Raw genomic sequence first — 17,445 nt, forward strand, 5'->3', positions numbered from 1 at the left:
TTCCGGATATATCCGGAAGACTTTCATCTCTGTAGATTACATAAACACTCAATTTTTATTAAAAGTTTAGATGTTCATAATAACATATCATTGAAATTACGATGTTTTTAAATCATACAAGTCACATTGTTCCTTCTCAATTTTGTTACTTAGAAAAAAATTTCCTTTTTATGTATGTTTTTGCATAAATGTCCTTCCCCTAGTCTAAGTGCTAGAAATTGCATCAGCCCAAGGTAAAAGAGTTAAAGGCATCATATTTGTAAAAATATGATAAAGTGATCATATATCTTCAAAGCACCAGAGGGAGTTACAAATATTGTTTGTAGTGTTTTGACATAATATGGAAACATCAACAGGTGACCAAAAAGGTTAGCTTTAATGTATCATGCACCAAAAATCAAGAGAAACATGTGCAATAACAACATCATAATGTACAACGGAGAAAGATAAATAAACCTTACTTTTCATCCAGTTGCGAAAGTCTGTTATTACCAGCACTTCCTACATTAGCTGGAGTTGTATCAGCAATATCTTTGGTTAATCGCTGAAGAATATGAAAGGTATTTTGAAACATCTGGAGCAAGAAATCTTCAAAGTCTGCTGGGACGCAGTTCTTAGACATTATTTCATTAATACAACCCATAGCCAAGATACCTAGAGTAGATTTGTTAGTAGTATGACGAGGGAAATAGGTTCCAGCATCTGAATTCATGTGCTGAAATAAATTATACAAAACTATTACACATCTAAAAACGTATTAGATATGATTAAAATAATCATACTTAAGAAACATTACAAGAGAAGCAGTAGTTTGACAGAACAATTTACATTACATAAAACAGAACGTTTCAACTTTTTAATTTAAACCTATAATTTTTCTAGCATGCATGTATAAAACATGAAAAAAAAATAATTATTGACAAATTCATCTTTCTTCAATTTAATATAATTTCTATAAATAAGAAAAATCAACACAAGGGAAAATCAACATGCCAATCTTAAATATATATCAATTTTCATATCTTTCATGAAAAATTAAATTTATATCTTTTATGGTTTCAAATTCATCTTCAAGTGAATATTTGTTTAATTATGAACTGAGTTAATGATATTAAACCACATCAAACAGAATGTTCCATTTTACAGAAAATAATGCTCTATGCAGAAACAAGTCGCTACATTACCTACAACTCTAAAACAACAAAATCTTAAAAGATATAGCTGAGCAGAGCAAGAAAGTGGGGAGGGGGCTAAATTTCATACCTCAGGTAGTGGCAAACTTGGATCACATCCAAAGCTGGCAAAGTGGAAAATAGTTGTCAGTAATGAGGATGTGATATAATAAGATAAAGGTATCCAGCTGAGAAAGTGAGCCAAGCAGTTAAGTCCTTGTACACACAGCTGATGAGATTCTAAATCCAGAGGAGGCAAAGACTGAAAAGGACTCTTGTCAGAGAGGGACTTGAACATACTGCTCAGCAAACTACCTAAAAAAAAAAAACATGTTATGATAATGGGTCACAGTTACTTCAGACACATTTCTACATGTATAAAGAAACAAAAAACAATCAATCTAACTAGTTCCATTCACCATCCACAGTTCGACAGTTATGAAGCAGTTAGTCTAGTTCTGAAAGGTTTTTAAATTATCAATATTCACTTAACCCACTTTTTTATCATCATAAATTTGTACTCTGTTCTGTTATCCATTGAATATGTATGTAAACTTTAAATCTCTTCAGCATTGGTTTAGAAAAGTTCAATACTCATTTTTAAGACTAAATTTTTTAGCTTGACAAAAATCATTTAAACATAAAGAAACTATAGGTAAATATTTTAAGCTTAGCATTTTTTTTTCCTTATAAAATTGTAACATTATATTTATTGGTACAATTAAATATTGAATAACGTAAAACAAGCCCAATATTATCTTGTTCACTGATATTGTTTTTAAGTTATTAAAAACATCTATAAAGAAATTATCCCAAATAACAGAACATCACAACTTCTTTATAATGAAGGAAATAAAAATCTGTAGTCATAAAATATAAATTAAAAAAAAACTTAACTGTAACTCCTAAAATTTTACTTTACACTTTTTTTTTTATACTTGTTACACTGGTCATAAAGTAAAAACTCTTCTACGGTTTTTGAAGCTCCTTGTGTAATTCGAAACATGTGTTTTGTGCATTGTTTGTATGTTATAAATGAAAACACTGCCAACTACAGATGTAACAAAAATCTCATCATGCTTTACTACAGGTAGTGAGCTCTTCCCAGCTACTTCAACTTAAATTATATTCATTTCAATTTAATTTATTTTTCTGCTCCTAGATATCATGAGGTTTATAGGTTTTAACTATACAACAGTGCTAGTCCAGCACCAACAATAAAACAAGCAATGAATCTTTAAGTCACTTATGGTAAACAAAATAATTAACTAAAAACCAGTAAGTAAAACCACAACATATGCCATTTTCAATTATGTACTCAGTGTCATGATAAATACAGCATTTTTTAGGAATAAGCTTAGGTTCCTTCTGTTTAAAATTGGTAATCATCCTTCTCAAAAAATATTTACACAAAACAAAGCTTATTCAAGTATAGTTCTACATTAAAGTTGAATGAGTTTGAGAGATAAACTTGAATATACATTTCACATTACCTGTATGAAGAGGAGAAGTACTAAATAATGATTGACTTGAATCTGCTGACTGTCCGTGAGTGGGAGAAGGTGGTGGAGTAGCCGTGACTAGGTGTCGGTGTTTCTCAAGTACCGAGTCTAAAATATCTGTAAAGTTAGTGTTCAAAAACCATCAATAACAAATCAGATTTAAAGTGTACCACTTAATTTTTAAATGTATTGACAAAGTAAATATGAAGAGCTTAGAAATCATCTACATACACTGGTTATATATATGTGTGTATTCAAAATATTAAAATAAATTGACAATTCTCAAAAATATTAATGATTTCCATTATTCAAAATTGTACGCGAAACATTTAAACAACTGCACACAATAAATTAGTTGCAAAACTGACTGCTGCTACACAGTGATCACCAGTACTTTTTAACGTACTTGTTATAATGCTAAGCACAGTTGGCACTTGTTCCAGTAAAAGTCGCTGAAGTTCTTCCTTTCGTGAAACACTAAGATCCTCTCGAGGGCATGCCAATTCCTCTGAAGCAGTCTGTAGCAGCATTAAGCCTACAGAAATCGTCTCAGAAGACTGGGTAAGCTGAAGGTAATAATGTGATAAATCAATACAAAATGAAATATTACAATATAAGTAAACAAGTAAAGATAAGCAGTGTTTATTGTAATAATGTCATAAATGAAAGTTCTGATTATCATTAAAGGTCATTAATAACTACTTCTAAAATAGAAAATGTCACTACACTTATGAGTGCAAAATCTGTAATTATAAATATTGAAATACAGGCCAAAAATCCTAATTATATATATATACATGTAATACAGATTGTAAGGGATGTTAGCAGATGTGAACAAGACTTTGGCAAATTTGTGTTGTTTTTTTTTAACATTTTACTATATACTGTTACTGACTATTTCCTACAGGCTCAAGTGCACTGACTGTGCTATTCACTACAGTCTGACTATAATTTTACATTAAATATTGTACACTATTTAGTTGTTTGTTTGTAATTATGCATAAAGCTACACAATGGGCTACCTGTGCTCTGCCCACCGCGGGTATCAAAACCCGGTTACTAGCGTTGTAAGTCCGCAGACATACCGCTGTGCCACTGGGGGGCTACAATATTTCAAACAAGAAAATAATTCCTATATAGTATATACCAGTACCTCATTTATTCAAGAATGCTTTAATACATACTTTATTATTGGCTAACACACTGTCAAATTAGTATTACCTGTTACTTAAGGTATGTATGAAGAAAAATATCAGACATTAAACAGGCTAAGCAAATTATAACTCAAGTTAATATCAATTATGGACGTAAATATCTTAGTCGGGTTGTCAACTAAGAAAAGCATAACATGCATACAAATAAAGTTGTAATGGCTTCTCTTTCCTGTCCTAATTGAGGTAATGGTGGGTGTCCAGTTGGCATGGTTGAATTTGATCATAAATAGATTAGTATGGAAATACTGTACTTATGGTTCCAGGACAACAGAACAAGAACATCAAATTCTACTTGTAAGTGGTGTTGTAAGGAGAAATAGAAATTTTAGTATGTAGAATATTTACTTAGGTGTATTCAAGTAAATTAAATAGTATGAAATAATAGGTGTTTATGCATAATATTACATTACAGAACACTGATATTAAAGATACTTTAATCTTTATACTTATAAAGCATGGCAATAGTGAAATAAAGAGGAAAATATTTTTTATGACCAGTCCCAAGTCAAAGATTTTTCATTTTGCCAGTAAAAAACAAATTCTAGTTAAGAATAACTGACTGTAAAATTCTCCCAACAGTAAGAAAGCGTAAAGCAATCGGTCTAAATCTGTGCTCCAGGTTGCATTATTATTTTACGAGCCAGAAGATAATTACAATGGAATGTTTTTTGACACATTAAAATATAATCAAAAGTACTGAGTGGGAAGAGAGCATGGCAACATTTCAAACAAGGATTTGAAAAAAGATGCTTCTTATAACAAATGTTGGCAGCAAAAGATACAAAAATAAAGAGATAAAGACAGTTTCAAGCAAAGCTTCATTTGAAATATTACTGGCAGGTCAACTCATCTTTCATCACAGACTTCTAATATACAAAGCTTTACCTCCACAGTTTTACACTGAACAACATCTCTACATCTGTTTGGATTCTTAGTTCTTTACCAAGTGCTTATCATGGCAAATGAGGCATTTCAGGCTGAATATTTGGATAACCTTTTTAAAGGCATCCAGTAAATTTCAATTCTCATTGAGACAAATGTACTGTGAAATTTTATTGATAGTTTGGGATCTTTTTTTAACTCTTAGGATGATATACAAAAATTGCTAGTAGGTTACTTAACTCATGAAATTTTTTTCCAAAAAGGAAACTAGTGGATGAAATATGACAAGAACTTTCTTAAAAGTACATAGTTTCAGGAAAATAAAATATTTAATTTAGATTTTTTCTGCTATTGCTACTAAAAATTCATTATTTAATGTAGTTATTTGCACATGGTCTCTGAATAGTTCACCTGCACGGTTATTTTCATGTTAGGTATAAAAATACTATTTTTTATCTTACAGTTTTCACATTTCACTTGCATAATCTCTAGATCCTCCTAAGTGAATTTCAAAAGTTTTTTAAAGTAAATATATATAAATATATATATTTGCATATTTCTCTACATCACTAACTCTAGCTATATCATCAATGTACAGTGCAATGAAGTGTTTAAAATTAAGAAATGGAAATATATACAAATCTTTTATCTATTTGTTGAATAATCTTACAATATCTTTGAGTCATATACGTAATTTCACGTCTCTACCTTTTTACTTATAGTTTTTAATGTTTTATCTTCCTTTCATGTTCTTTATCTTTGATTATTTATGTCAACACACATCAACAGGTACCCATGGACAGTATAACCTTAACATCAGCAGAGACGGTTTTAGCCTCTGGTATAATTTTGTTTGTTCTCACTAACTATATGAAAGCTGGTTCAGCAATGCAAAGCATAGAATAAATTTAAAAAATCATTAAATCATTTTAAAACACAAATAATACATAATTGACTAAAATATAAAAGTAAATCCTAAATGCAATTTAACTGTCTATGAAACAAACATGTATAAGACTAGAAAAAACAGCTAAGTGCTAGGGACAATGATGTCCAACAATACACTTAGGAATTGTACGTCCACACAGTCAACTGTAACATTGCAGTAGGTAGAATATAATTTGCAGGAAAGATTCTGCAAAATCTGCTCTTTCTATTGGTTATAAACACGTCATTCAATTTAAAACTGTTGCCTAGCAACACAACTTCTACTTTGCAAGTGGGTGTGGGTTATCTTGAACCAAGTAATTTTTTACAATGGTTTCAGCAAGGACAAGTTCTTTGAATGTTCTCAAATTACTTGTAAACAGCCTGTATACAACGTCTGAATCAAAACATCTAAAGTGCACACACACAGTTTCTTCTATATTAGCTCTTAAAGTTAATAATTGTAACTATGATAGCATCTGTACAAAAAAAACTAGTTTTTAATTATTGTTTTAGAGGTTTCTTTTGAAATAAATGAATAAAAACTTGGATAATATAAAGCTGAATTATAACATACTTGATAATAATAATAATTTCATTAAAATACATTGAGAGTGACATGATTTAATTAAACTTTGAATGTAATGCAATAACACGTGCAGAAAGGGTTTTAAAAGTGGCGTCATCTCAATAGGGTTAACCTCTCTTGCAGTTCTACATGAAGGATATCTTTCCATTCAAAGCCAGATGCAATGATTTTCTTTATCCTTGCTTCTCCAACAATAATAATAAACCAAACTAGATGGTGTTTCTGTCATACTGAAAAAATACATAAATTATAGTCCATATTAAGGATGATACATCAGATAATACTGCAATAAGTTTTAAAGTACTGCCTACTCAAATTGCTTTTTGCTCCAAAACTGCATGATTGGTAAACACCTTTGAGAAGACACCTCAAAAAAAAAAACAAAAAAAAACACACGCATCTTCTTTCAGTAAGTGGGTTCAATTCTTTTTATCTGTCTCTATTATCCAAGATTTATTTGAATATAATAAAAAAGTACTATACCATGCCAATTGGTAAACCATCTGAATCTCTACAGGACATGCTAGAGGACTTATTTCAGCAAAACAACCTTATTAGTGCACACTTCTACACTTTGTTCTATTTTCATGTCCTGGTAACCCAGGCTAACTAGACTGACAACTGCAATATTTGACCTTAGTCTAATGTTAATACAACTTCAATTACAAGAATTGCACCATAAAGATGATACAATGTACATCTTTTTACTATGATGGCGAAAAAATTACGTTTTTTTTAATAGCATTTATTAACTATTTCAATAAGGAATCAGTCCCAGTGTTCAACCACAAGGCCATTTTTACTTGTATATAGTTTTTAATACTATAAATTTTAATACAGTATGTGTATCTTCAGAAAATATGGCTGACTTTTAGTAAACATTACAAGTCATTTGTACACAAAAAATCTATTTTTAATGAAGTATTTTTATTTACAATTTGTTCATGAATAAATCAAATCTTTTTTTTTTACTAGTCTGAGAGCAAAGTGATTTTTATGTTAAGATTGAAAAGGTTTTTTTAGTCTCAAAAATCTCAAACTTCATTTGTGTAATCATTAAAACCAAGTATGTAAATATTAACCTTTTTCATTGTAAAAGTTTATATTTTATTCTTCAGCCAGTAGACAAATCAAAGTATAATGAAAAGTTGTAAAATCAGAAATAATAGTAAAGTTATTTAATACAATTTTGAAAATAACTCTAAAAATGTCATGACTTGTGCTTTTTGACCTGCCTGTGGCAAAAGGGTTAACCCTACCTTTACAAAAGTATCCATGAGAGTAATTATGCTCTGACTTTTGATAATGTACATGTATTTTACTATTAAACATTACAAGGCTTTCGTACACAAAATATCAGGTTTTTAAATTAAGTATTAAGATTTTTTAATTGAAGATTTTCCCAAGAAATTTTTACTTTCAGAATGTAGACTATCCAACATGCAAAGTAATATTGATTTTAAGATTAAAAATACTTTTATGCATCTGAACATTTTCAAATTTCACATGCAATATCTTTATAACCTCCAGATAATTATCAAATGTTCTTTTAGAAAAAACTTTATATTTTATCTGTTATTTTGTTATTTTCACTGCTGTATCTCTATACGGGTTGGGTCAATTTGACCAACCTCGTAACCACCATAAAAAATTAGGAAATAAATATAAATTATGCTTTTCTCATTCCATAATGACTACAAATTATAACACGAAAACACAAATGTTTAGTCTAAATAGCTTAAATTTCATAACATTATACATTCATATATATTTATTATTCTTATTATATTGACCTTTCAGCCATACCTGGCTAAAACTATAGAAGTTGCAATGCACATGCACTTATGTTACTGTTTCCAAGAGTATAAAACTGGCCTTTACAAAGTGACCCATCTTGGTTGTGTTCTAGTGGACTAGTATTTTGTAAAATACAGTCACATTTCAGTTTTAGTACATTATACATGTACATACATTATTACTTTTCACAAACAAGTTCTTAAATTTCAGTTATTTTTCTTAAACATAGAACAGTAAATAAAGAATTATAGAAAATAATTATCTCTTCTAGTTAAGAACTTTGTACTCATTTGCTTCTTGCCATAGGTTGCTAAGCCTTATCGAATTTTGCCCTATATCAATACCACAGAATTCCACTATATTTTTTATCAAACTTAGTAATTAAGCCATATTTGAATCTAAAAAAATATGAACTTTTGAGCTTGGAACCTAGCATAAAAAGAATGAGTTTGAGGCTTAAGTATTTCAGATATGCTGAGAAAGCCACTTTGGGAATATTCTGAGATTTTGATTGATTATTCACACATCATAGATAGAAGTAGGTGTACATAAGCAAGTCTTTCCAAAAATGGATGAGAGGTGGATAGGGCCACTGTGTTTGATTCAGTAAATGTAGCAATATCTCAGCAAAAAGAAAATAGAGGAGGTTCTTATTTTATATTCTAGCTCGTCAATATCGGTAATTTGAGTTCCTAATTCATAGTAAACTATAGAATTTGTACTTGGACATCACAAACAACTAAATTGAACCAATGCTGCATTCAATATACCCATGTGACACACAAAAATCGATATTTAGGATTTTTTTTCAATATTTACTTTTAAATTAAGAAATTAACCAATGTATAATATTAAAATTTGAATTATAATCTACAATTTGATACCAAAGTTATTCACATACATTCATAAAATGGTAGTGCAATAACATTTTGAATGTGAGTCTACAAATGCAATAACATGGCCTTTGACTAGTGACCATAGGAAGACCCATAGAGATAGGGGTAAATGGTATCTCAGTGATTTTTTATTTTTGAAGTACAAAACACTCAAGAAACTTATCCCTAAAATCCAAGAAACAGCTTTAAATGTAAGCAATTTTTTTGTTTATTTTCATGTGTATTTTTTAAGAATTTGAATACTCTGCTTACATAGCTTTGTTGGTGTATCAATAGTATAATCCAAAAACATTGAATTCTGAGTAAGACCACACACACATTGCATACTCTGTATAAGTTACAAGTAGTACAAAAATGAAATAAACCTCATAAACATTAAAAAAAACTTGAACTAAATAAGGAAAAAAATTATAATTTTATGCATATAAATCACAAACATTCAGATACTTGTATATCACAAACTTTATTACAGTAAACTCTAGACCTGCATATGTAATTGTGTAATGTATATAAGCTCACCTGTAATATGTTAGTAAAAAAATCAGGATAGAAATGAGGCCAATCTAACCGACCAATATCAACCACTAACTTTCCTAACTTGTTACGAATAAAGGGAGGTACACTGGAGTGATGGCTGAGCAGAAATCTGTACAAAGTGCTTCGTATCTCCCCTTTATCCTGACCTAGCATTCCAACCCAGCGTTTGTTGATCAGTTGCTAGAAAAAATAAATACATACTTATTTTCAAGATTAAAGAATAATAAGGTACACACACACAAAAATGTTAAAACTGTTTTGAAAGATCAAACACACAGCTCTAAGTAAACAATGAACAGCACAGGAGAGTCAGATACAAATCAAAATTTGTACAAGGGATGGAGCTTTTAAAAAATCAAACTTCAATTTTAGATGATATATCTGATTTGTAAAAAAAAAAACTTAGTATCATAGAATTTACTTATGAAGTACATAAAAATTAAAATAATCTCATAATCTACAATTATTCAAGCATATGAAATACAAAAAAATGAGTTCAACCTACCTCTAGCATTGTTAAACAATACATGATTACATATTCATTCCTAGTGTTTGACATAAAATAAAGAGAGTGCCTCCAAGCTCCTTCCTGGTAACTGAAGTTGTTTAGAAGTTCCTCTATAAAGATAAAATATGAAATTGTTTCAACCATTTCAAACTATATCAAACTAATGTTAAATTACATGCAACTGTAAATAAATGTTGAATTTTACTAAATGTATGTTATTACATGGTTTTGTTATGTTAGCATAGATTACTTTCTAGAGAACAATGTTCATTTCTAAAAATTATGCAACAAATAATGAATCTGATATTTTTTGAGTTAGGTGTATCCAAAGGCATATTCATTTTTATTTTTCCATAATATCAAACCCAAGATTTGGAAAATAGTGGGCTACTGCTTTTGACATTCCAATTAAATATTCATAAGCTCAAAAGAAGAATAAGAGCTGATCAGGCGTGGCTGAAATCAGGGAATGTTTACAAATCATCATGTAAATGCTGTCTGGCAAATCTCACTTGTACAGCACTGTGCAGTTGCAGTGGAGATTGTAGTGGTAAATTTGATTGACTGACACATACATACATTTTCAGATCATAGTTCTACATGTACACTCTGTTACAATTTAAAAGCTTTATTACAGAGAACAATTACTGGTAAACAAGCTATATGTCTGACCAATTGTTTGGTTTTTACTACAGATGTATGTGGAGTTTTGAAACCTATGACTAAACACTAGCTGCTTACATGCTACTGTAGCACTTTGAATGCATAAAAAATTCATGAGTACTACATAAAATTTTGTCATGTAAGGTAATTAAAAGGTACTTTGATATGGTTGATAAGCCTTGGATACAACTTAAAATTTATCAATAATGTATTTAGTTTTCAAATATATTCTCAATAGTGCATCCCAGTACCAACACTTATTTTTCATTTCCTTATTCAGTCTAGTAGATAGTGAGAAACCACATGTGGTGTATTCTCTCTTAACCCCCCACCCCACCCCAAGCTACACTTCCTTGCAAAAGTATTCACCCCCTACCAATAATGTCACATTTTGATGATATACAAATAATGTAAACAATTTTTAATGAACTTGTTTTTATTCAAAACCCTAATGATCAAACTTAACGCTGTTAAATGTGAAGAAGGTTGAATGTCAGCAAAACCTGCAAAGAAAATATATAAAATGAAATTCGCTGATTGCATATGTATTCATCCCCTAAGTCAGTACTTGGTGGAAGAACCTTCCGCAGCAATAACTGCTGTAAGTCTTTTTGGATAGGTCTCTACCAGCTTTGCACAATGGGATGGTGTAATTTTTGGCCATTCTTCATGGTAAAATTGCTCCAATTCTGACAAGTTCATTGATGGACTGCAATCGTCAAGTCTCATAATAAATTTTCTATTTGATTCAAGTCAGAACTTTGCTGGGCCACTTCAGGATATTCACTTTCTTCTTTTGAAACCACTCCAGTGTGGCTTTGGCCTTGTGCTCCATGTCACTGTCCTTCTGAAATGTACATTTTCGACCCAGTTTTAGATTCTTGGCTGACTAGAGCAGGTTTTCCTCTAGGATTCGCTTGTACTTTCCACCACCAATCCTCCCCTCAATCTTGACAAGCTTACCAGTTCCTACTGATGAGAAGCATCCCCATAACATGATGCTGCCACCACTATGCTTGACAGTTGAGTTGGTGTTGACTGGGTGATGTTCTGTGTTGGGCTTGCACCAGACTTAATGCTTTAATTTTTGTCTCGTCTGACCACAAAACCTTCTGCCACATGTCTGCAGTATCATTTACATGCTTTGTCGCAAACTTCATACAATATTTTCAATGTTTATTTCAAGTCTGCTTTGTTTCTTTCAATAAAGTTTATACTAACACATATTATGATCACTATATATAAATGTATAGACACACACATTTTTTTTTTTCAATCAATGGATACCTGCAATTACTTACTTTAGAAGAAACACTAACTTAACCTTATGTAAATAGTATTGGTGTACTGCACCAACCCGTTTCTGTGAAGCTATACATAACAATAATTACTATAATTCCAAATTTACTAAGTATATCTTCACAAAATTTGGCAAGCTTTTAGTATACATTACAAGTCTCTTGTATACAAAAACATCAGAACTTTCAATGAAGGATTTTTAGTAAAGATTCATCCCTAAATTTATGGAGTCAGTAAAGCTCAGACTTTGACTAGTCTGAGTAAAAGGTGATTTCATATTAAAAATAAAAAATACCTCTAGAACCCCCTAAATGAATAAAAAGTTTTTTCAATAAAACTTTATATTTTACTTTATCTACCCTAACACTAACTGTTGTAAACTCAGCAATATAGAGTAAAATGGAAAGTTGAAGAATACAAAATAAATCTAAATTAACCTTTTTTCTTTCTAGAATGACAGCATATTTCATCAGACAGTAACACAATTTATTCTTACAGCCAAATCTAACAGACTTTTAAAACCTAGATTCATTTAGTTTTATTACTTTACAGCTGTATTCAGACCCTGTCAGAGTTCACTGACAGACAAATATCACATCAGTACAGTTTTGTGTAAACAAACAACCAAGTTACCAGCACACATGGTCATATTACAACATGCCTCACAATGTGTGTACTATAATGTGTTTTCACTAACAATAATAAGTGATAAGCTTAGAATTATATCCATAAGTATGATTTTCTAACATGTCGTCATTAGAGATGCCTTTGAAAGGTATAACATAATAATATACTTACTAAATATTGAATCATACAAACATACAAAACGGTTTCTGTGAATACTGAATACATAGTTTTTCCATCTAAAGTTTTTTTATCTAACCTAACAAGTTTCTAATTTTTACATTTTAGTTACTTTTATAACAATAAATAAAACATATACTTTAGAAAATAAGAAATTTAGTACTTTCATCTGGAGATCAAGCCTTTAGCTCTCAACCACCAAAGCAATGTATAAGCCTACTTTTTTGTAACAATGCTAATGTTGCAAGATATTTTTCATTTCAAATGTTAACATGCAGAAAAAAAAAAGAATGTTCTAAAGCTATTAGAATTTAAGTGGCTTTCTAACCAAGCTATAAAGGGGTAAAAATTCCCTTAACTGGATGAGATGAACAGTACAAAGGCAAACAATGAAACTGAGGCTAAATATTTTAAAACCAGGAGCATTAGCAAATTATTCTTGTAAAATAGTTAGTAAAGCAGAATCTTTTCTTTCTATCTAATATATAAATCTAAGTTAATGTCTGTTTGTTTGCACTTTTCAGCCATCTGTTCCTTACATATTTCTGCATTTATTGAACAATCAGCACAAAACTTAATGATCTAGGATGACATGAGGAACATCATGAAGGGAGGCTGGACCACCATCTTCTATATAAATAAATGACAATATGTGGGTGTATTTGCTCCTTATACATTTCCACATTACTGATCAATCAGCACCCAACTTAACACAGTGATACAGGCTGACATGAAGAAGATCAGTGCAGTTGAACTCCCCCTCCATCTAATTTCATATTGATAAATTCTTCAAAACAGTATGTCTTTCTTTTCAGTATTGGTACCTTTATGTATTTTTATTGCACTTTTAATGTTTATAAGTTAAGAAAATAAAAAATAGAAGCATAATTTCCAACCCTTTTTTTGCAAATGAGTTTTTATTTCACCTGTCCAATGGATGGGTACTCCATCTAGTTATAAATAATTCAATAGCACATGTCAGAGGTAGTTTCTAAATTTTTTTGATAAATGGATAAGAGGGTTGTGGCATGTGGGTTTGACTTTCTTGTTAATATCTCAATATGTTATCATATGTTTGTTTTAGCATAAAGCCACAATGAACTACCTGCACACTGTCCATCACAGAGAATTAAGTTCTAGATTTTAGCATTGTTAGTTGGTAAACTTACTTTTAACATGGGACTATATCTTAGTAAACTGCAAAGCCTGGAGGCTAAAAATTTACATTATAGCTTAGCAGTATCTATAGTATAAGTGTGTAATTCATGACAAACTCAGAATATCATTACGGTTAGAATGAAAACCTAAATGGGCAATTGGGAGTTTCATGTGATACAGAGGAGTGAAGATTGAGAATCTATTTAAAAGTTGCTTTTAAAACTAAGAAATTAAAACTTATATAATATTAGCACTTGAATCATAAACTGTGTTTTAATGCCAAGTTTGTTAACATAAATTTACAATAAAGTTGTTTAATTAAACTGTAAATGCAACTCTGAAAAGGTTGTGACACACTGCCCCCCCCCCATAGATCTAGGGTTAAAGGAATAACATACATCATATTGCCAGCACATTTACAACATATGACTTGAAGTTGATGCACTTACAGTTGAAACATGTTTGAAAATGTTGACTATATCTAATTAGTGCTAGAAGGAATATTTTTAATAAAATAAAAAAAGAGCTGTTAATATAAGCAATAAGTGTTCATCTATCTAAAAAAAACTCTCAACTTTTACAAGAAAAACATAAAAAGGAGTATTTATAGCATCAACCAATATGAGGAATTTATTTCAATTAATAATACCATCCAATTTACAAGTACTTTCTTTCACTTTTACTTCAATATATTGTTTAGATGTGATGGATTTTGTAATAATATTTAATAACTAAGAATTTGAGACACAGGAATATTTTGCTATCACCTAATACATATACTAAACCTAACTAAGCTTACATGGTGTCTTGTCATCAAAGACAATTTCTATACCTTTTAAACAGATATAAATACAAAAACATTTACAGGAAAAAGTAATACCCAAAGAAAATATAAAAACTTGTTATATCTGTGTTTTGTTCCTATGATATCTAAACTTCCCCTTATACTAATTTGACCACCCTTACAGAACCTCTGTGCAGCTAATATTCATGAACAAAATAAAATTATTTCAGATAGCAAACTAAATTTGTTTTCTGTACCAAATTTAGAATAATATATTCTGAATAAATAACCCTATCTCCTCATTTCTAGAACTGAAAATTTTCAATAAAAAAAGTTCTTTTTTAGAAGCGTGCACAACCTCACCTATTTCTCGTTTTCTGCCATTAGTTGTAGAAGGACTGAAGAACTCTGTCATCAAGGACTCGAGAGCTCTTAATGAGCTTTGGTCAGATGACTATAGTAAATAAAAATATCAACAATGATTGCTTTTCATTTACAGAATTCAAATAAAAATCAAACAGTATGAAATTTAAAATTACCTATTTAAAGATTTTAATAAAGCATCACAAATTTTTAACACAGTATTCCACTGTAAATCAATATAAGAACAACTAATTAAGGCACAAGATCAGAAAATTAAAATAACTAAAGTGAGCACGAATGATGCAAGCCAGAAAAAATGTTTTGCCACTAAAATTTTTATGTGGTACTTGTAGACTATATATTTGCTTGAGATACCTGTTTCATTTTAGCAGTTGAATTCCAAGAAAGAAATGGAAAGTGTTAAGATCTTCAGACCCTTTATCATATACCTCTTTCCAGCAAATGGGGAAAAACATTTTATACATATATATATTGCGAACCATGGTGACTGTCTCCCGTTTATAGCAGCCGCTTCCCCCACTGCATTTGAAAAGCTCTGCATGCAGGCAAGGCTCAACATTCACATTTGAATTGATGGGAGAACAGACATGAATAATGTTGATGCAAATTTTATTTTGGAAGCAGGATATTCTACACTGAATTGTTAGGAATTAATCTCACTGACATCCACATTTCAAAATGTGATGTAACTTAAAGAATAAAAATGTAGATTTACCATTATTTACATTATTGTTGAGCAGCTCTTAGCATGACTGAAATTCTCAACAATTACTTTTTTGCAGTGGGCAGTATAAGTAGCTCAGAGCTTTGGCTCTGAGTGAAACCAAGGGTGTAACACAATTAATATTTTTAAAGTCCATGAAATAATTGAAATTGATAAGTTAACATAAACTTTTCCCATCATATAACTATTTTCCATACCAGAATGCAAATAAGGTTAATTGACAAATGTCTTAACCAGAAAAAAAAGGATAATGCTGATTAAAAGTAATTAATACAAATATTTTAAAGCTAATTGAAGTTGACAAGTTATTCTACAAAATAATTTATTTGTATATGTTGTTGGTCTCCCCTCAGTACTGTATGTTTGTAAAGTTGCAACCCAATATTCTAAACCCTAAAAAGTCAAAAGAAAGTTACTTATAAGTTGATTCAAGTTCAGACAGAACAAGTTTTCAATACATGTATTTACATGTAATGAAAAGATATTCAAATTAATTTTCAAGAACTATCATGAAATCACTTACATGTAGTGTTTACACAATGTTTATATGAAAACAAATGTTTCTGAAAAAGTGGCTGATCTCATAACTGACTAGTCTTTATACTTATTTAGAAAACTAAAACCTTTCAGATATGATTTAACTGAGTACAGGATAAAATAATGCACTGTAGGTAAATATTAAATTGCACATGAAAAAAGTAAATTAAGTTATCAAACATTAATGACAGAATTCTATACTAGGTCACATGTAAGACTTAAGTTGCGATCACAAATATTAGTACATACACATTAGACATGATGCTATTCTTATACTGTAGAGTACATGGAAATAAGCTTCATCAAAATGTATCCAAATGTTATTTCCAAAAATATACATATATTAATAACCTTAAAAAAAATGTGAAAATCCTCCACATTCACCAACAAAAATTTGACTTAAAAACAAGCATACAGACATATTTTTAATGCAGGGTTTACAAACTATTTATCCGAGAGCAAACTGTTTAGCACATGCTTACGTAATTAAATTTGTATCAAGTAAAAATTAAAATCTTACCATTTTGAACAATGATTTTTGGTAATATCTAAATCAGTTGGGTTTAATGATGACTAACAACTTAAGAAGATAATTATTAAACCCAATGAGAAAACTTATAGCAAATATTGAAGTCTGAAGTACTCATTCTTTTGGTGAAATCCTAGAAAAAGAATAAAAAATCATTTTTTTTCAGTGCAATAAAGATAGTTTACCATTAATGTAAATGGAATGGTGAAACATAGGTTATGAAGTAATTTTTATAAATAGATTATAAAAAGCATATTTATAAATTATTACTTAAGTAAAATTTTCTTGGTAACTAAGTAAATACAAAAATCTATAATTCACAAGTATTGTAATATGATTAATATTTTTAGTAATAAATTATAAAAAAAAGACTCAAAAATATTTTAAGCACAAAGATACACAATGGACTATCTATGCTGTACCCACCGCGGATATTGAAACTTACTTTTTGCCTCTATAAATCTTTGATTTGACTTACTGCTGAGCCATTGGGGGGATTGAAAACATTTTCAATATGAATGGTTATTAATAAATTTATA

General features: G+C 30.0%; 1 protein-coding gene across 3 annotated transcripts in view; it reads right to left on the bottom strand.

Moving 5' to 3' along the window:
* Nucleotides 1-17,445, bottom strand: part of LOC106462467 (exportin-6-like) — an 80,393-nt gene that overhangs the window by 57,449 nt on the left and 5,499 nt on the right. For all 3 annotated transcript variants that reach the window (XM_022389740.1, XM_022389741.1, XM_022389739.1), the window contains 8 exons: nt 16,898-17,039; nt 15,096-15,186; nt 10,022-10,134; nt 9,499-9,696; nt 3,081-3,240; nt 2,666-2,791; nt 1,264-1,487; nt 462-715 (listed from right to left, as the gene is read on the bottom strand). In XM_022389740.1, coding sequence (XP_022245448.1) covers nt 462-715; nt 1,264-1,487; nt 2,666-2,791; nt 3,081-3,240; nt 9,499-9,696; nt 10,022-10,134; nt 15,096-15,186; nt 16,898-16,900 — 1,169 coding nt within the window. In that variant the 5' untranslated portion in view covers nt 16,901-17,039. The remainder of the gene's footprint in view (nt 1-461; nt 716-1,263; nt 1,488-2,665; nt 2,792-3,080; nt 3,241-9,498; nt 9,697-10,021; nt 10,135-15,095; nt 15,187-16,897; nt 17,040-17,445) is intronic.

Source organism: Limulus polyphemus, unplaced genomic scaffold (genome assembly GCF_000517525.1).
Source record: "Limulus polyphemus unplaced genomic scaffold, Limulus_polyphemus-2.1.2 Scaffold1175, whole genome shotgun sequence".
In the NCBI taxonomy this organism is placed as follows: Eukaryota; Metazoa; Arthropoda; class Merostomata; order Xiphosura; family Limulidae; genus Limulus; species Limulus polyphemus.